This window comes from Anas acuta, chromosome 15 (genome assembly GCF_963932015.1).
Source record: "Anas acuta chromosome 15, bAnaAcu1.1, whole genome shotgun sequence".
In the NCBI taxonomy this organism is placed as follows: Eukaryota; Metazoa; Chordata; class Aves; order Anseriformes; family Anatidae; genus Anas; species Anas acuta.
In genome coordinates this window covers 17,800,039-17,812,937 of record NC_088993.1, presented here as the reverse complement: position 1 = coordinate 17,812,937, position 12,899 = coordinate 17,800,039, and the positions used below count along the sequence as shown (strand labels likewise).

Below are 12,899 nucleotides of genomic sequence, written 5' to 3'. Positions count from 1 at the left end.
GGCGGCGGGGAGGAAGCCGCATCCTGGTCCCGCCCGGCCGCGCTGGCTCCGGGGCGCGGCGCTGAGCTGGGGCCGGCCCCGCGCCTCCGCCGTGCCCCGGCCATGGGCGGCCCCGCCGCGCTGCTGCTGCTGCTGCTGCTCCGCACCGCGCCGCGACAGGTACGGGGCTGGGGGGCGGCCCCGGGACGGCTCCGGTACGGCCCCGCGGGGGGGGGAGCGCCCGGGGGCTGCGGGGAGCCTGCGGGGAGCCGGGACCCCGCGGGTGCGCGGAGCAACGCCGGCCTGTGCCGCCCCCCGGGGGTGCCGGTGGCAGCCGCGGGGTCGGGGGGCACGGCCGGGCCGCGCTGCTGGGGAGCCGGGCGGCGGGGAGGGGGCTGCGGTGCCTCCCCCTGCCCGCTGCGCGCCCGCTGCCCCCCGCAGCCCCGCTCGGCCAAGCCGGGTGCCGGGGCCGCCCGTGGTGCCCACCGTGGGGTCGCCGTCCCCTGCTCGGCGCCTTGGGGCCCTTCCCCGGGAGCCCCCGGCCCGTCCCCTCCTGCCCTCGGGGCTGCGTCCTGCGGGCAGCGCCCGTGGCCGGGGGCTCTGCGAGCCGGCAGCGCAGCGGGGCTGCTCCTCGGGAGCGAGGGCAGGGGACAGCCCCAGGGCCCCAGCGGCCGGGCAGGACTGCTGCTGGTGGCCAGCGCTGGGGGCTGAGTTTGGGTCCCCCCAGGAGGAGGGAGAAGGCAGCAGCTCCCGGGGTGGGCAGCGGGACTGGGGCTGGACAGCCGTGCCCTTGGTTGGGTGCCCGGCCACCAAAACCAGCAGGGGTGGGTGAAACTGCCAAGCAACGAGCGGGGGCTGCTGCAGCTGTGCCGGCTGCAGGGCTCTGCCCCGGGGGCACTCTCGGTTCTGGTCCCCGTGCAGGTGGCCACGCCACAGCTCGGTGCTAGGCATTGGGCTGCAGCCTGCTGCACCCTCGCTGGAGGATGTCTGCTGCTGGGTCTCGGCCTCGCCAACCGCTCGCATGTTGTACCCCTGGGGCGAGCCGACGTGGCGAGCCTGCGCCGTGCTGGAGAAGGGTGGCAGGAAACAGCTGCTCCTCCTGCCCCCCATCCTCGGGGCAGAGCGGGAGCTGGCTCTGAACTCACCTACAGACCCAGCAGGAAGAAGGGCAGGGGAGTGGCTGTGAAGTGTGCTCGGGGCAGCAGCTGCAGGGCGGGCGGCACGATGCCCATCAGCCTGAGCCGCTGCCGGAGGAATTGCAGCAGCCGGGGGCTCCAGGGGAGCGCATCTCTTGGCCCCGCTGTGCCGTGGCTGCTCTGCTGTCGCCAGTTCCTCCCCACGGGCACATGCTCGCGTGGAGCAGTGCCGGTTCCTGCTCCTTCGCCTGTCCAGGTCCTTGGGCTGAGCCCTTTGCCCGCTCCATGTTCGAGGATGCAATGAGCCAGGGCCCTGGGGTGCGCATCAGCTGCAGGCCCTCGGGAGCAGCCGAGGCAGTGGTGTGCTCCATCTGCTCCCCCACGGCCATGTACAGAGCAACCCAAATCCATCAGGGGCCTGCAGGATGAGCCCTGGGCCCCCCCACCTCAGCTGCTGGCGGTGCGGAGCCCAGGTGCTGCTCTGGCCCTGCCTTCCCGGCAGCCGTTTCTCCCCCCGTGCTGTTTGCCGGCTGCTCTCCTGTTTGCTGACGGGGCGAGGCCGCTGTGTGAGCACCGCGGGTGAGCTGGCGTTTGCCATGTGGGCACCGTGCGGGAGTGGCAGCTCCCCTTTAGCAGCAGGTTTGCAGTTGTGCTCTCGTCACCGTGCGCCTTGCAAGGCCTGGGCTGGCGTCCCTTGTGCTGCTGGCATGAAAAGTCACCCGGCCAGTTCGCCTCTGGAAGGAGCGGGCGGCGGGGCTGCCGGTGTCACCTTCAGGGAGGCAGCGGGAGCCACGGCTGGGTGCAGCCTCTCCGCACCCACCCCCGCGCACGCAGCGCCCCAGGGAAGCGGGGACAGAGCCACCCTGCCCCGGGGCTCCCGGCCGGTGTCAGCAGCACCCGGCACCCGCAGCACCCACGGCACGAGGCTGCCTGCGAGCTCAGCCGGTGGCCCTGCCCGCGCTTCTTGCCAGCGGCCGGGACAACGCAGCACCTCCGGACAGCGGCTGGCAGCTGAGGTCCCCCCGCTGTCCCCTGTCGCCGGGGCTGAAGGAGTGAGCAGGTTTAATACCCTGCTGCGTTGAGAAACCTGGCACAAAAGCTCTCCCGAGCTGTGCTTTTCAGATTTGTTTGGTTTGCGGAATTTCTTGAAACTTTTCCAGCTGGGTTACGGTGTCTGTGGACAAAATGTGAACCTCCTGGGGAGAAGCCTGGCTTTCCCCGTGTTGTTGTCGCCTCTTTGTACAGCCTCTGTCCAGGAGCACAGGCTGGGAAATACCTGCTCAAGAAATAAAAGAGAGAACCTGGTGTACTTGGGTTCTTGTACAAATCTGCCTTGAAAGCTTGGCTGTAAATCATGATGGGATTGCAGTGCAAGGAACAAACCCTTCTCCTGGCAAGTCTCGCCTCACTTGGGACCAGGAGGGACCTCTGGGCTCTTTCCCTGCAGCCGGGTGCTGCAGTGGTGAGCAGTGGGAGCAGTTTGGGGGCACAGCCCTGGGCTCGTCCCCAGCCCCGCAGCACCCTGAGGGCCCCTTTCTGTCCCTAGTGCCTCAAGAGCAGCGCTGTGACTGTCCCCGAAACGCTGCTCTTCATATCCACGCTCGATGGGAACCTCCACGCGGTGAGCAAGAGCACAGGTGACATCAAGTGGACCCTGAAGGATGGTGAGGATGGGCCCGGCGGGGGCTGCTCGCAGCACGGGTACCCACGGGCTGTGAGCGGGGGCTGGCGCTGTGCCTCCACCAGGGGAGAGCTGCGGGCACGGCTCCAGCCCCAGGCACGGCTGCTGGCAGAGGGAGCATTTGCTGCGGGGCTATTTCCTGCTGCTGGCCGGGGCTATTCTGGGCCTGAAATGCAAATAGGCTGCTGACGTGCCCGTCTCGCTCTCTTTTTCAGATCCCATTCTGCAGGTGCCGGTTTATGTTGCAGAGTGAGTATTGCTCACATGGGGACGGGGCAGGGACAGTGCAGGTTGTTGGCCTTACAGCCTGTGCAGGGGGCTGACTAGCAAGGCTGCCCTGGTGACCCAGCAGATTCACAGCAAGAACCCAGAACCTGAGAGAAATTAAACTTCTAGGCCATGCCGTAGCGTTGTCTCAAACCCACCCTTCTGCTAGCACCTCACACACAATGAGGGCCGGCTGCTCCCTGCTGCTCAGTGGTAGCCATGCAGCAAGCAGCCCACGAGCTCTCCGTGCTACTGTGCACAAAAACGTAGGAGGGAAATTGAGGAAAGCCCCTAAATCCTTCTGAAGCTGCAGGGGGAAGGAGGGAAGCGCAGAGCCCCTCTGAGGCGGGCAGGGCAGCAGCTGCCGGGCACGCTCCTGAGGCGCTGTGCGGACGCAGACCGGTACATCCCGCACCAGACCCGGTGCGAGAGGTTTCTGGGAAGGGTTAAGCGCTGACATGAGTCACCCTGGAGCACGCTGCGGAAGGGGTTTCATCACTGCGTCCCCTATTTAGCCACTGGTGTGTGCCCAGCAGTGGGGCACGGCTCACGTTTCACTCTCCTCCCTTCAGACCGGCGTTTCTTCCCGACCCCAACGATGGCAGCCTGTACATCCTGGGAGGGAAGAACAAGGAGGGCCTGATGGTCAGTAGTGCAGCTGGGGGCTGCCTGCATCCCACCCGCCCCTCTCTGCTTCCATGGGGCTGGGCAGAGCTGCTGGGCAGGGCAGGGCAGGCTCGGGGCGTTCGGAGGCTCCTGCGTGCCCTCGGCACCCTGGCGGTGTCAGCCTGGCGGCAGCACGTCCCCAGGAATCAGGGGCTGAGCTCAGGGGGACGTTGCGCTGGCACCGCTGCCACTCGCTGTCTGTGTTGCAGAAGCTCCCGTTCACCATCCCGGAGCTGGTGCAGTCCTCGCCGTGCCGCAGCTCGGACGGCGTGCTCTACACAGGTACCAGAGCCCCGCCGCAGGGCCCACCCGGGGTGAGGTGGGGAGGGGGCCCGGTGGAGCAGCTGCAGGGGAGGAGAGGAGCGCGGGGCCCTGGAGGTGTATGGCACAGTGTGGATGTGCTTCTGTTCGCAGGGAAGAAGCAGGACACCTGGTTCGTTGTGGACCCCAAGTCAGGGGAGAAGCAGACCACACTCTCAACGGAGGCCTCGGATGGGCTGTGCCCCTCCAGTCCCCTGCTCTACATCGGCCGTACCCGTAAGCCAGCCTTACTTTGTTTACCTGTGCTGGGCTGTCTGCCCGCCCCGTGGGGACCCGGGCTGCCCAGGGAGGCTGGGGCTCCCCAGCAGCCTGCCCCGCTGTTAGGCTCGGTAACCCCGACGTGCCGGGGCTGGGCTGGCCCCGCTGCGTTCCCCCCGCTGCCCCTTCCCGCAGCACGCTGTGACCCTGCGGCCCTGCTCTCTCTGCAGAGTACGTCATCACCATGTACGACACCAAGTCGCGGGAGCTGCGCTGGAACGCCACCTACTCCGACTACTCGGCGCCGCTCTGCGAGGAGTCCTACCCCTACAGTGAGTCACTGCTCACCCCTGGCAGGCACCTGCGGCTCCAGGCCCTGCTGGTCACCGGGGAAAGCGGCTGCTGGGTCAGCCCTGCTGTGCCAGGGCTCGTCTGCATGGCAGCGACGAGGCCATGGCTCCGTGCCAAGTGGCACGCGCCCCTCTGGCATGGCTGGCCCTGCTTGGCCCGGGGACGGTCACCGTGCCCCTTGGAGCACGCCCTGGGTTGCTGCCGGACGCGTGGGGTCTCCCCGGAGCGCTCCTGCCCGGCAGCCTGCAGCGCCCGCTCCGTCTGTCCCTGGCCAGAGATGTCACACTTCGCCTCCAGCGGGGACGGGCTGGTGGTGACGCTGGACAAGGAGAGCGGAGAGGTCCTGTGGGCGCACAACTACGGCTCGCCCGTGGTCGGCATCTACCTGTGGCACCAAGACAGCCTCCGCCGCGTCCCCCACCTCAACCTGGCCATGGAGACGCTGCGCTACCTCACCTTCCACTCGCAGGACATCCACCTCATCAGGGGGAGCCAGACAGTGAAGGACTTCACAGCCACCAAGACCCAGCTGCTGTACGTGGCCGGGGGGCTGCGGGGAGGGGGCTGCGGCTGCGGGGCCCTGCGGGGGAGGCAACGGGCAGAGGCGGCTTCGATCTGGAGCAGAGTACCCACAGATGTCACAGCCTGAGGGTGGCACTGGGGACACTGGCTGTGATGCCTGGTGGTGTCACACTGCTCAGGCTCAGGGGCTGACACTTTCCCTGCCTTACAGGCCTGCGCTCTACGTGGGGAAGCACGCAGCCAGCTTCTACGCCTTGACCTCGCTGGTCCACGACAGCGTGGCGCTGGTGGTGAGTGTCCTCGCCGCCCCGGGGGCTCCCTGTGCCGGGGCAGCCCTGGCACGTGGCACGGCCCCACCGCCCCGTCCTCCAGCCGCAGGGCATCACGCTGGCCAGGATCGATGGCCCCACCACAGACGACGTGACCATGAGGGAGTCGGGAGAGTGCGAGATCACTCCCAGCACCGACGTCAAGTACCCGCAGGGCAGCATCACCTCCATGCGCAACCAGTGGCTGCTGATAGGTGCGGACCTGTGGTGGGCCCCAGGGGCTGTGGTTCATCCCCAGGGACTGCGATGGCTCTGCCTGGGGTCACAGCCCTACCCCTCCCCAGGCTGTGCAGGGGCCCTGACCCTTCCCATGCCCATGGCTGTGGTGCTCGCTCTGTGGCCATGTTTGCAGCGAGGGGCAGCAGAGGCCCGGCTGTGGCGGTGTTTGGAAACGAACCCGGTGTCAGGGCGGCCCAGAGGGGCAGGCCACGTGCTGTGTGAGGGGGCAGGGGGTCTCGCCCCGTGCCTTTCTCCGCTGGCTGCTGCTGCTCCAGGTCCTGTCTGTGGACAGGGCCAGCAGGCTGTAGCCGTGGCTTTTCCTGCTGCCCTTCCCCGGGACACCACAGCTCCCTGGCGAGCCCACGCCATGTGGATGAGCGGGCTGAAGCTGTGCCCGGAGGCCGGGTGGTGGCCACCTCACCTCTGCCTTCCTCTCGCCCCAGGGCACCACGAGCTGCCTCCTGTGGTCCACACCACCATGCTTAGAGCCTTCCCGGAGAACCTGAGGAAGACGACAGAAACCATCATTCCCCGGAGCTCCCCGGCCAGGACCGTGTTTGACAACGTGAGCGGCAGGGCCCTGCTGGGTCACTGCTCTGCATGGGGGGGTCCTGGGCTGTGCGGGGCCGCAGGGGGGTCGGGGCCATCCAGGGCAGTGCAGGAGGGCCCTGTGCACCACCCAGCTTTGGGGCTCAGCTGGGAGGGGAGGGAGCCTGAAGCCCGAGTGCCCGGAGGTCCCTGCCGTACAGCCCCAGCGTCCCCCCCCTGTGTTGCAGTTCCTGGCCCCAAGCAGCGTGGAGGAGCCGGCCGTGCGGAGCAGCGATGGGCAGCCTGCATCCGATGCCAGCAGGGAGCAGGTGGAGGTGTACCCCGAGTCCGGCAGCTGGGACGTGGTGCTGGGCGTCCTTGGCAGCACCCTGCTGGGCGGGGGCATCCTGCTGCTGCTCCTCACGGTGCGTGGGCTCCTCACCCCTGTGCCCGCCTGCCGGCTGTGGGGCTGGAAACTGCTTGTGCCGGAGCAGTGCCGGTGCCCTGGGCTCCGTGGGGCTCCCAGCGGCTGAGGCCGTTTTGTTCTTTGTGCTCCAGAAGCTGCAGAGGCAGCACGAGGCGCAGCAGCAGCAGCTGGAGAAGCAAATTCAGCTCTTGCAGCAGCAGCAGCAGGAGATGCTGCTCCCGCCCCGGGTCTCTGGCGAGGGCATCCTTGGGGAGCCTGGGGAGCCAGAAGGGAGCCAGGGCCGCGCGTCTCGGCACTCACAGAGCTCGGGCTCTGCCCACCCGAAGGACCCAGCCAACGGGGTGGGCGGCCTGGAGCCGGCTGCACCGGCAGCTGCTGGAGGTGTGTGCTGGTGGGAATGGGAAGGGACTGAGGGGTGCTCTGTCCTGCGGGCCAGCAGCCCCTTGTGGGAATGCCCACATCTCCTCCACAATGTGGAACCTCTCAGAAAAACAAATCCACACCTTGGAGGCTTGTGGAGGCTGAGAAGAGGCTGGGCAGGTGGTGTCAGCCAAAGCAGGAGCAGAGGCCCTGCAGAGGAGATTGCTGCAGCTGAGGGGGTGGAGATGCAAGCACTGGTGTTGGACCGGGATGGGCTGCGGAGGAGGAGTTGTAGGGCCCAGGAAACAACCAGGGGGTTACTGAACAGCATGCCCTTCATATAGACTGACTGACGCTGATAGGTTGAAGGCTGCCTGTCTTTGCAGATGTGGAACCAGACGTGATCGTAGTTGGGAAAGTTTCTTTTAACCCCAAGGATGTGCTGGGCCACGGAGCTGGAGGAACCTTTGTCTTCAGGTGGGTGGCACCCGGGATGCCTGCTCAGCCTCCACTGCTGCCTGGGAGCCACCAGCACAGCTCTGCGGAAGGCGCCTTCCCCGCCGGGCATCAGGGCAGTGCAGAGGTGTTTGTAGGAGGGCTGCTGCCTCCCCCTCAGCCAGCCCTTACCAAACCGACCCAGAGTTCCCATGGCTCTGCCGGCAGTGCCTTCCCCCAGGCCAACCACAGCAAAAAGCCAGGGACGTTGTTTTCCTGCAAAAATGTTCACCTGAACCCCTGGTGCCCTGCTCGCTGCAGAGATTTCTGCCTGCTCGTGGCTCCGGGCATCGCTCCCGTGCTGAGGGGGCTGAGGGACGAGCCTGGCATCGCCCAGAGCCCGTCTGGGCCGTGCCTCTGCAGCGCTGGGCTCTGCCGTGCCTGGTGGTGGGCGCTGCCGTCACCGGAGGTGTGCACACAGGGGACACTTCGATGGCCGCAGCGTGGCCGTGAAGCGCCTCCTGCCCGAGTGTTTCCACCTGGTGGACCGGGAGGTGCAGCTGCTCCGCGAGTCGGACGAGCACCCCCACGTCGTGCGCTACTTCTGCACCGAGCGGGACAAGCAGTTCCACTACATCGCCATCGAGCTCTGCTCTGCCACGCTGCAGGAGGTGAGCCCGCACCTCGCACCTCAAGGTCTGCCTGCCCCGTCCCCGTCACACAGCAGGTCCCCAGGGGAGGGCTCCCAGTTTCACCCACCCCGCTAGCAAGGCCCTGCAGGGGCTGGGGCCTGCAGCCAGCAGCTCTGGTTGGGAGCCCTGGCGGAGGGGCAGTGAGGGCGATGTGCTGCAGCCGCCGGCTGGGCAGCCTGGAGATGGGCCTCAGGCACGGGGTGGCCTCTGAGTGGGCTCACACATCTGAACCCTCATCTTCCACCTCCGTCAGCCTAGTGAGAAGCTTCTCCTGCCCAGCCTTGCCTTGTTTGCCCTCAGCCCTCAGTGCACATCTTTCTGTCTCCCCGTTTCCAGTACGTGGAGAGCCCCAGCTTCAACCGGCGCAGCCTGGACCCGGTGTCTGTCCTGCACCAGACCATGTCAGGCCTGGCACACCTGCACTCCCTCAACATCGGTAAGAGGGCAGTGTCCTGTTGGGGCGTGCAGGAGATGTGCTGCAGCCCTGCTCATCCCAGCAGCACCTCCAGCACCAGCCCTGCGGCACGGGGCCATGCCTGCAGGTAACGCTGCCGTCTGTCTCTTGCAGTTCATCGTGACCTGAAGCCCTGTAACATCCTCATCTCTGTCCCGAATAGCCACGGGCAGATCCGAGCCGTCATCTCTGATTTCGGCCTGTGCAAGAAGCTCCAGGGGGGGCGGCACAGCTTCAGCCTGCGCTCCGGCATCCCCGGCACCGAGGGGTGGATTGCGCCCGAGGTGCTGCAGGAGGCCCCGAAGGAGAACCCCGTCAGTGAGCTGTGGACAACTCCGTCCTGCTTAGCGTGCTCCTTGAGCCTTTCTTTGCAGCGTCCTTGCTTGCAGCAGCCTTGCGGTGTGCCGCTGAGATGCACAATTAAGACCAGAGCTCTGAGAGCCAAAGCCAGCCCAAACACAGCAGCAGTGCGCACCGCCAGGGCAGCAGCCACCTCCTGCTGTGCTTCCCTTCGCCGTGGAGAGGCAGAGCCCGGGGCCTGGCGAGGCCGCAGCCCCATCGCGGCCCTCCGACGCTTGGCTCTGGTGCTTGGAAGCGTGGGGCGCGTGGTGGTGGTGACTGTGTGTCTGTTTGGCCCCGGGGATTGATCCTGTTCCTGCTGGGAGCTGGTTGCTGATGGGCCTGGCAGGGCACGGGCTGCTTTTGGCAACGCGCTTCACGTAACCCCGTGCTAGGATCAGCCTGCAGACATTTAAGGCGGCAGCAGCTCTCCTGTGTTCATCTGGCTGTGGAGTCCTGGCTTGTGTCAGTGTCCCTGAAAACCTCTTCCCCGATGAGGACCCGAGGTGCTGGGGGCATCGCTGGCCTAGGGAGAGACCATCCCAGCTCCGGAGAGCTCGGCAGGCAGGAGCCCTTGCGCCTTGCACTTCCCAGCAGTGCCGCGGTGTCTCGGTGTTGCTGCCTGGCTAAAGCTGTAGCTAACAACTGGGCGTTCACATGGAAAGGCGGGGGTGTAAAGCTCTCCTCGCCCTCTGCTGCGAGGGTCCCATCTCCCCCTCTGTGTCTTGCAGACGTGTGCTGTGGACATCTTCTCAGCCGGCTGCGTCTTCTACTACGTGGTGTCGGGAGGGCAGCACCCCTTCGGGGACAGCTTGCGGCGCCAGGCCAACATCCTGGCGGGCACTTACCAGCTGCCCTGCCTGCAGGAGGAGGTGCACGGTGAGGCTGCCCGGAGGCTGATGCCTGCAGCAGCCGCCCCGTGCCAGGCTGTGCGGCGTGGCCCGTCCTCCCTGCAGCCTCGCTTAGTGCTTGCTCCTGTTTTGCATTCAAGACAAGGTCGTTGCGAGAGAGCTGATTGTGTCAATGATCAGTGGCGAGCCCCAGAAGCGCCCCTCGGCCCCCGTGGTCCTTATGCACCCCTTCTTCTGGAGTGCAGAGAAGCAGCTGCAGTTCTTCCAGGTGAGAGTGCTGAGCCCAGCTGGGCAGTGCCCGTAGGTGTGCTCTGAGCACAGCTGGCACCGTGTGGGCTGCAGGTGGTCTGAAAAAGGGCTGGGAACACCCACATGTATTCACCATGCTCATTTTGAGCTACTTTTGCAAGGGCTGTTCCCCTGTTCCCCCAGTTTGGGGTCAGCACTAAGCCCCTCCCATGCTGGATGCGCTGTGTGCCCCCCCGTCCCTGCAGCTCTGTGCTCTGGTGCTGGCTGGGGCGGGCATGGGACCAGTCCCAGTCCCTGCTCTCTGGCACAGGACATCAGTGACCGCATCGAGAAGGAGCCAGCTGAGGGACCCATCGTGACGGCGCTGGAGACGGGGGGCCGCTCAGTGGTGAGGACGAACTGGAGGATGCACATCTCCCTCCCGCTGCAGACAGGTAGGAGCACGGGCTCTGGGCTCCCGCGGTGCCCTCCTGCTCCATGCAGAAGCACGCAGGGCACGGAGCGTTCTGTGCCTGGTGCCATTTGGCCATGGGGCACCTCCAGGTGTCCGGGAGCCAAAATCCAGGGGGATAAAGATGCAGCCCTTGGAAGGGCAGAGCAGGGCAGTGACCCCCGCCCAGGGCAGGGCCTCCTGCAGGGCTCTGGCTTCCCGGGGGCACCCACCGCGCTGCTCTGCTTTCTCCCCAGACCTGAGGAAGTTCCGCACCTACAAGGGCGGCTCGGTGCGCGACCTCCTGCGGGCCATGAGGAACAAGGTACAGCCCCTGCCCCGCAGCCGGGCTGCGCGCCGAGCCGGCCACCCCTCACCAAGCCCTCTGTCCCACAGAAGCATCACTACCACGAGCTGCCCGCCGACGTGCAGGAGGCGCTGGGCGCTGTCCCCGAAGGCTTCGTGCAGTACTTCACCTCCCGCTTCCCGCGGCTGTTGCTGCACGCACACAGCACCATGCGGCTCTGTGCCCGCGAGCGGCTCTTCCGCCCCTACTACGTCCCGGAGCCAGGTGGCGCGGGGAGGTGAGGGGGCTCCATGCCGGGGCTCGGCAGCGGGGGGCTGCGGCTCCTCGGGGTGCCAGGCTCCCGGCAGGTGGGGCGCCAGCGCCCGTCTCCCATCTCTGCAGCTGAAGCAGTGCTTGTTGGGGCACTGCCCCTTTTGGGGTGACTTTGATGGGATTTAGCTGCAGCGGCTGTGCTGCAGCCCCCGTGCCCTGTCCTGCCCTGGCTCAGGGGGGAAGGGGGCTCCTGCGGGGAGTCCCTGCTGGAGTCTCTGCATGGCCCTCAGCTGTCGGGGAGCTCAGCTGCCACTGGGCATGGGGACTCCGGGGCCATCTCTCTGAGAAGGCCGGAGGCACCGTGTGCTAAGCACCAGGCACGCTGCCTTGTGCCCCTCATCCAGCAGCCCAGCCACCGGCCATGGGCACCCCGGCACCCGTCTGCCCTGTGCACGGCTGCCCCGGCTGGGGAGGGGGGGTCTGGGACTGGGTCTGGGACTGGGGACCCGGCACCCCCAGGGGTGTGGGCAGCGGGGGCTGGCATGGGGCTGGCTCTCCTTGGGCTGCTGAGCCCCAAGGGCCGTGGTCAGGCTCAGGAGCCTGAAGACCCTGCTGTCAGAGAACAGAGTAGCTCTACTGCACAGGCAGTACTTTGAGAAGTCAGGGAAAAAAAGAAAAAAAAAAAAAAAAAGATGTTGAAAGAATTTTCTTGGGAGTAGCCCAAGGAACCTGGACAGCCTGACTGCTGCGTGGGCCCGCAGCCAGCTCCTCAGAGGCTCAGCACGCGTCGTTCCCCTGGTACCTCCCGGGCTGAGTGCCTGTGGAGGAGCAGTCTGAGCACGTTGATGCACAGGGCTGACCGGGAGGACCGACACAGCAGTCCCGATGCTGGATGAGGGCCTTCGTCCCAGCTGAGGGCGAGCAGATCAGCATCTAGCATCGCTCCCAGGGCTCTGGCCGTGCTCTTTGCATCGGGCCTGCAGAGGACACAGCACAGCCAGCCCTGGGGGGAGGCTTGGGGCCTCCAGCACAATCCTGATAATGAAGTGTTTTTATCTCAGCTTGGCTGAGGAAAAGGTTTTTCTCCCTCCTGGTGAGCAGCAGCCTGTTTTTAGGCCAGATACCCGTTAGTACTCAGAGCAGGAGCTGTTTGTACTGCAGAAGAGCCATGCTGCTGTTTGCGGGCAGTTTGCTCAGGACATAAAGGAAGGCAAGCAAGAGGGAAACCTCCCCTGCTGATCTCTTCCCTCTGAACTCGGTCCGGTGCCTGCAGCCCCCCAGCTTCTCCAGGCCTGGAGCGACAGCAGCAGCACAGGCTCACAGCCGCGTGCTGCCCAGGGCACGTTCCCCAAGGACGTTCTGGTTCATGGCACTTCCTGGGGCTGAGGTCAAGCCCCTGTCTCTTGCAAGCCTTGCCAAGGGTGAAGCACCCATAGGGCCTGTGGGGAGCTGATGTAGCCGCAGCTCTGCCTCCTCGCACACACAGCAGCTGCAGACCTCAGTGCCTGGAGCTCCCCAGAGCTGCCCTAAGCTGACAGTGCCAAGGGGAACCCAGCCCAGGAGCCCCTGGCCAGGCCTTCCTCTGGACAGCACGACCTTTGTAATGCAGCCTAAATTCCTCTCTGCTGGGGTGTGGGGGTCGGTTACCTGGGGGATGATCCACAGATCTATTATTTTCAGAACGGTGTACAGCATAGAACATTTTGTATAAAATGTTATAAAAAATAAAAAGCTTTTTCTGCTTAGAAACAAGCTGGTACATTTTGATTTTGTTAACTGTGCAGCCACACTTGCGGCTCTATTTCATGTTGTAAATAGAGCTGATCAAATAGAAGAGGTTTTCCCCACCTTCCCCTTTTCTAACTGCTGGCTTACAGGTACTGATTAGAGCACAACTCCTGTGATA

The 12,899-nt window shown here is 65.7% G+C and overlaps 1 protein-coding gene across 1 annotated transcript; it reads left to right on the top strand.

The window, feature by feature from the left end:
- On the top strand, positions 1-11,228 carry ERN2 (endoplasmic reticulum to nucleus signaling 2). Its single transcript, XM_068699980.1, has 22 exons — positions 1-159; positions 2,662-2,779; positions 3,012-3,045; positions 3,636-3,708; positions 3,939-4,011; positions 4,144-4,266; positions 4,479-4,580; positions 4,875-5,133; positions 5,333-5,411; positions 5,494-5,644; positions 6,113-6,234; positions 6,446-6,622; positions 6,756-7,005; positions 7,371-7,461; positions 7,901-8,090; positions 8,448-8,547; positions 8,680-8,879; positions 9,636-9,783; positions 9,896-10,023; positions 10,315-10,438; positions 10,692-10,759; positions 10,831-11,228. The coding sequence occupies exons 1-22, from the start codon at positions 103-105 to the stop codon at positions 11,020-11,022; spliced, it is 2,859 nt and encodes a 952-aa protein (XP_068556081.1). The 5' UTR covers positions 1-102; the 3' UTR covers positions 11,023-11,228.
- Positions 11,229-12,899: the final 1,671 nt, after the last annotated feature.

Bases quoted from the DNA above. Each gene is read 5' to 3' on its own strand.
- ERN2 (XM_068699980.1), top strand. From the start codon at position 103: ATGGGCGGCCCCGCCGCGCTGCTGCTGCTGCTGCTGCTCCGCACCGCG. The intron at 160-2,661 runs GTACGGGGCTGG...TTCTGTCCCTAG, and splicing joins TCCGCACCGCGCCGCGACAG to TGCCTCAAGAGCAGCGCTGT. The intron at 6,235-6,445 runs GTGAGCGGCAGG...CCTGTGTTGCAG, and splicing joins CCAGGACCGTGTTTGACAAC to TTCCTGGCCCCAAGCAGCGT.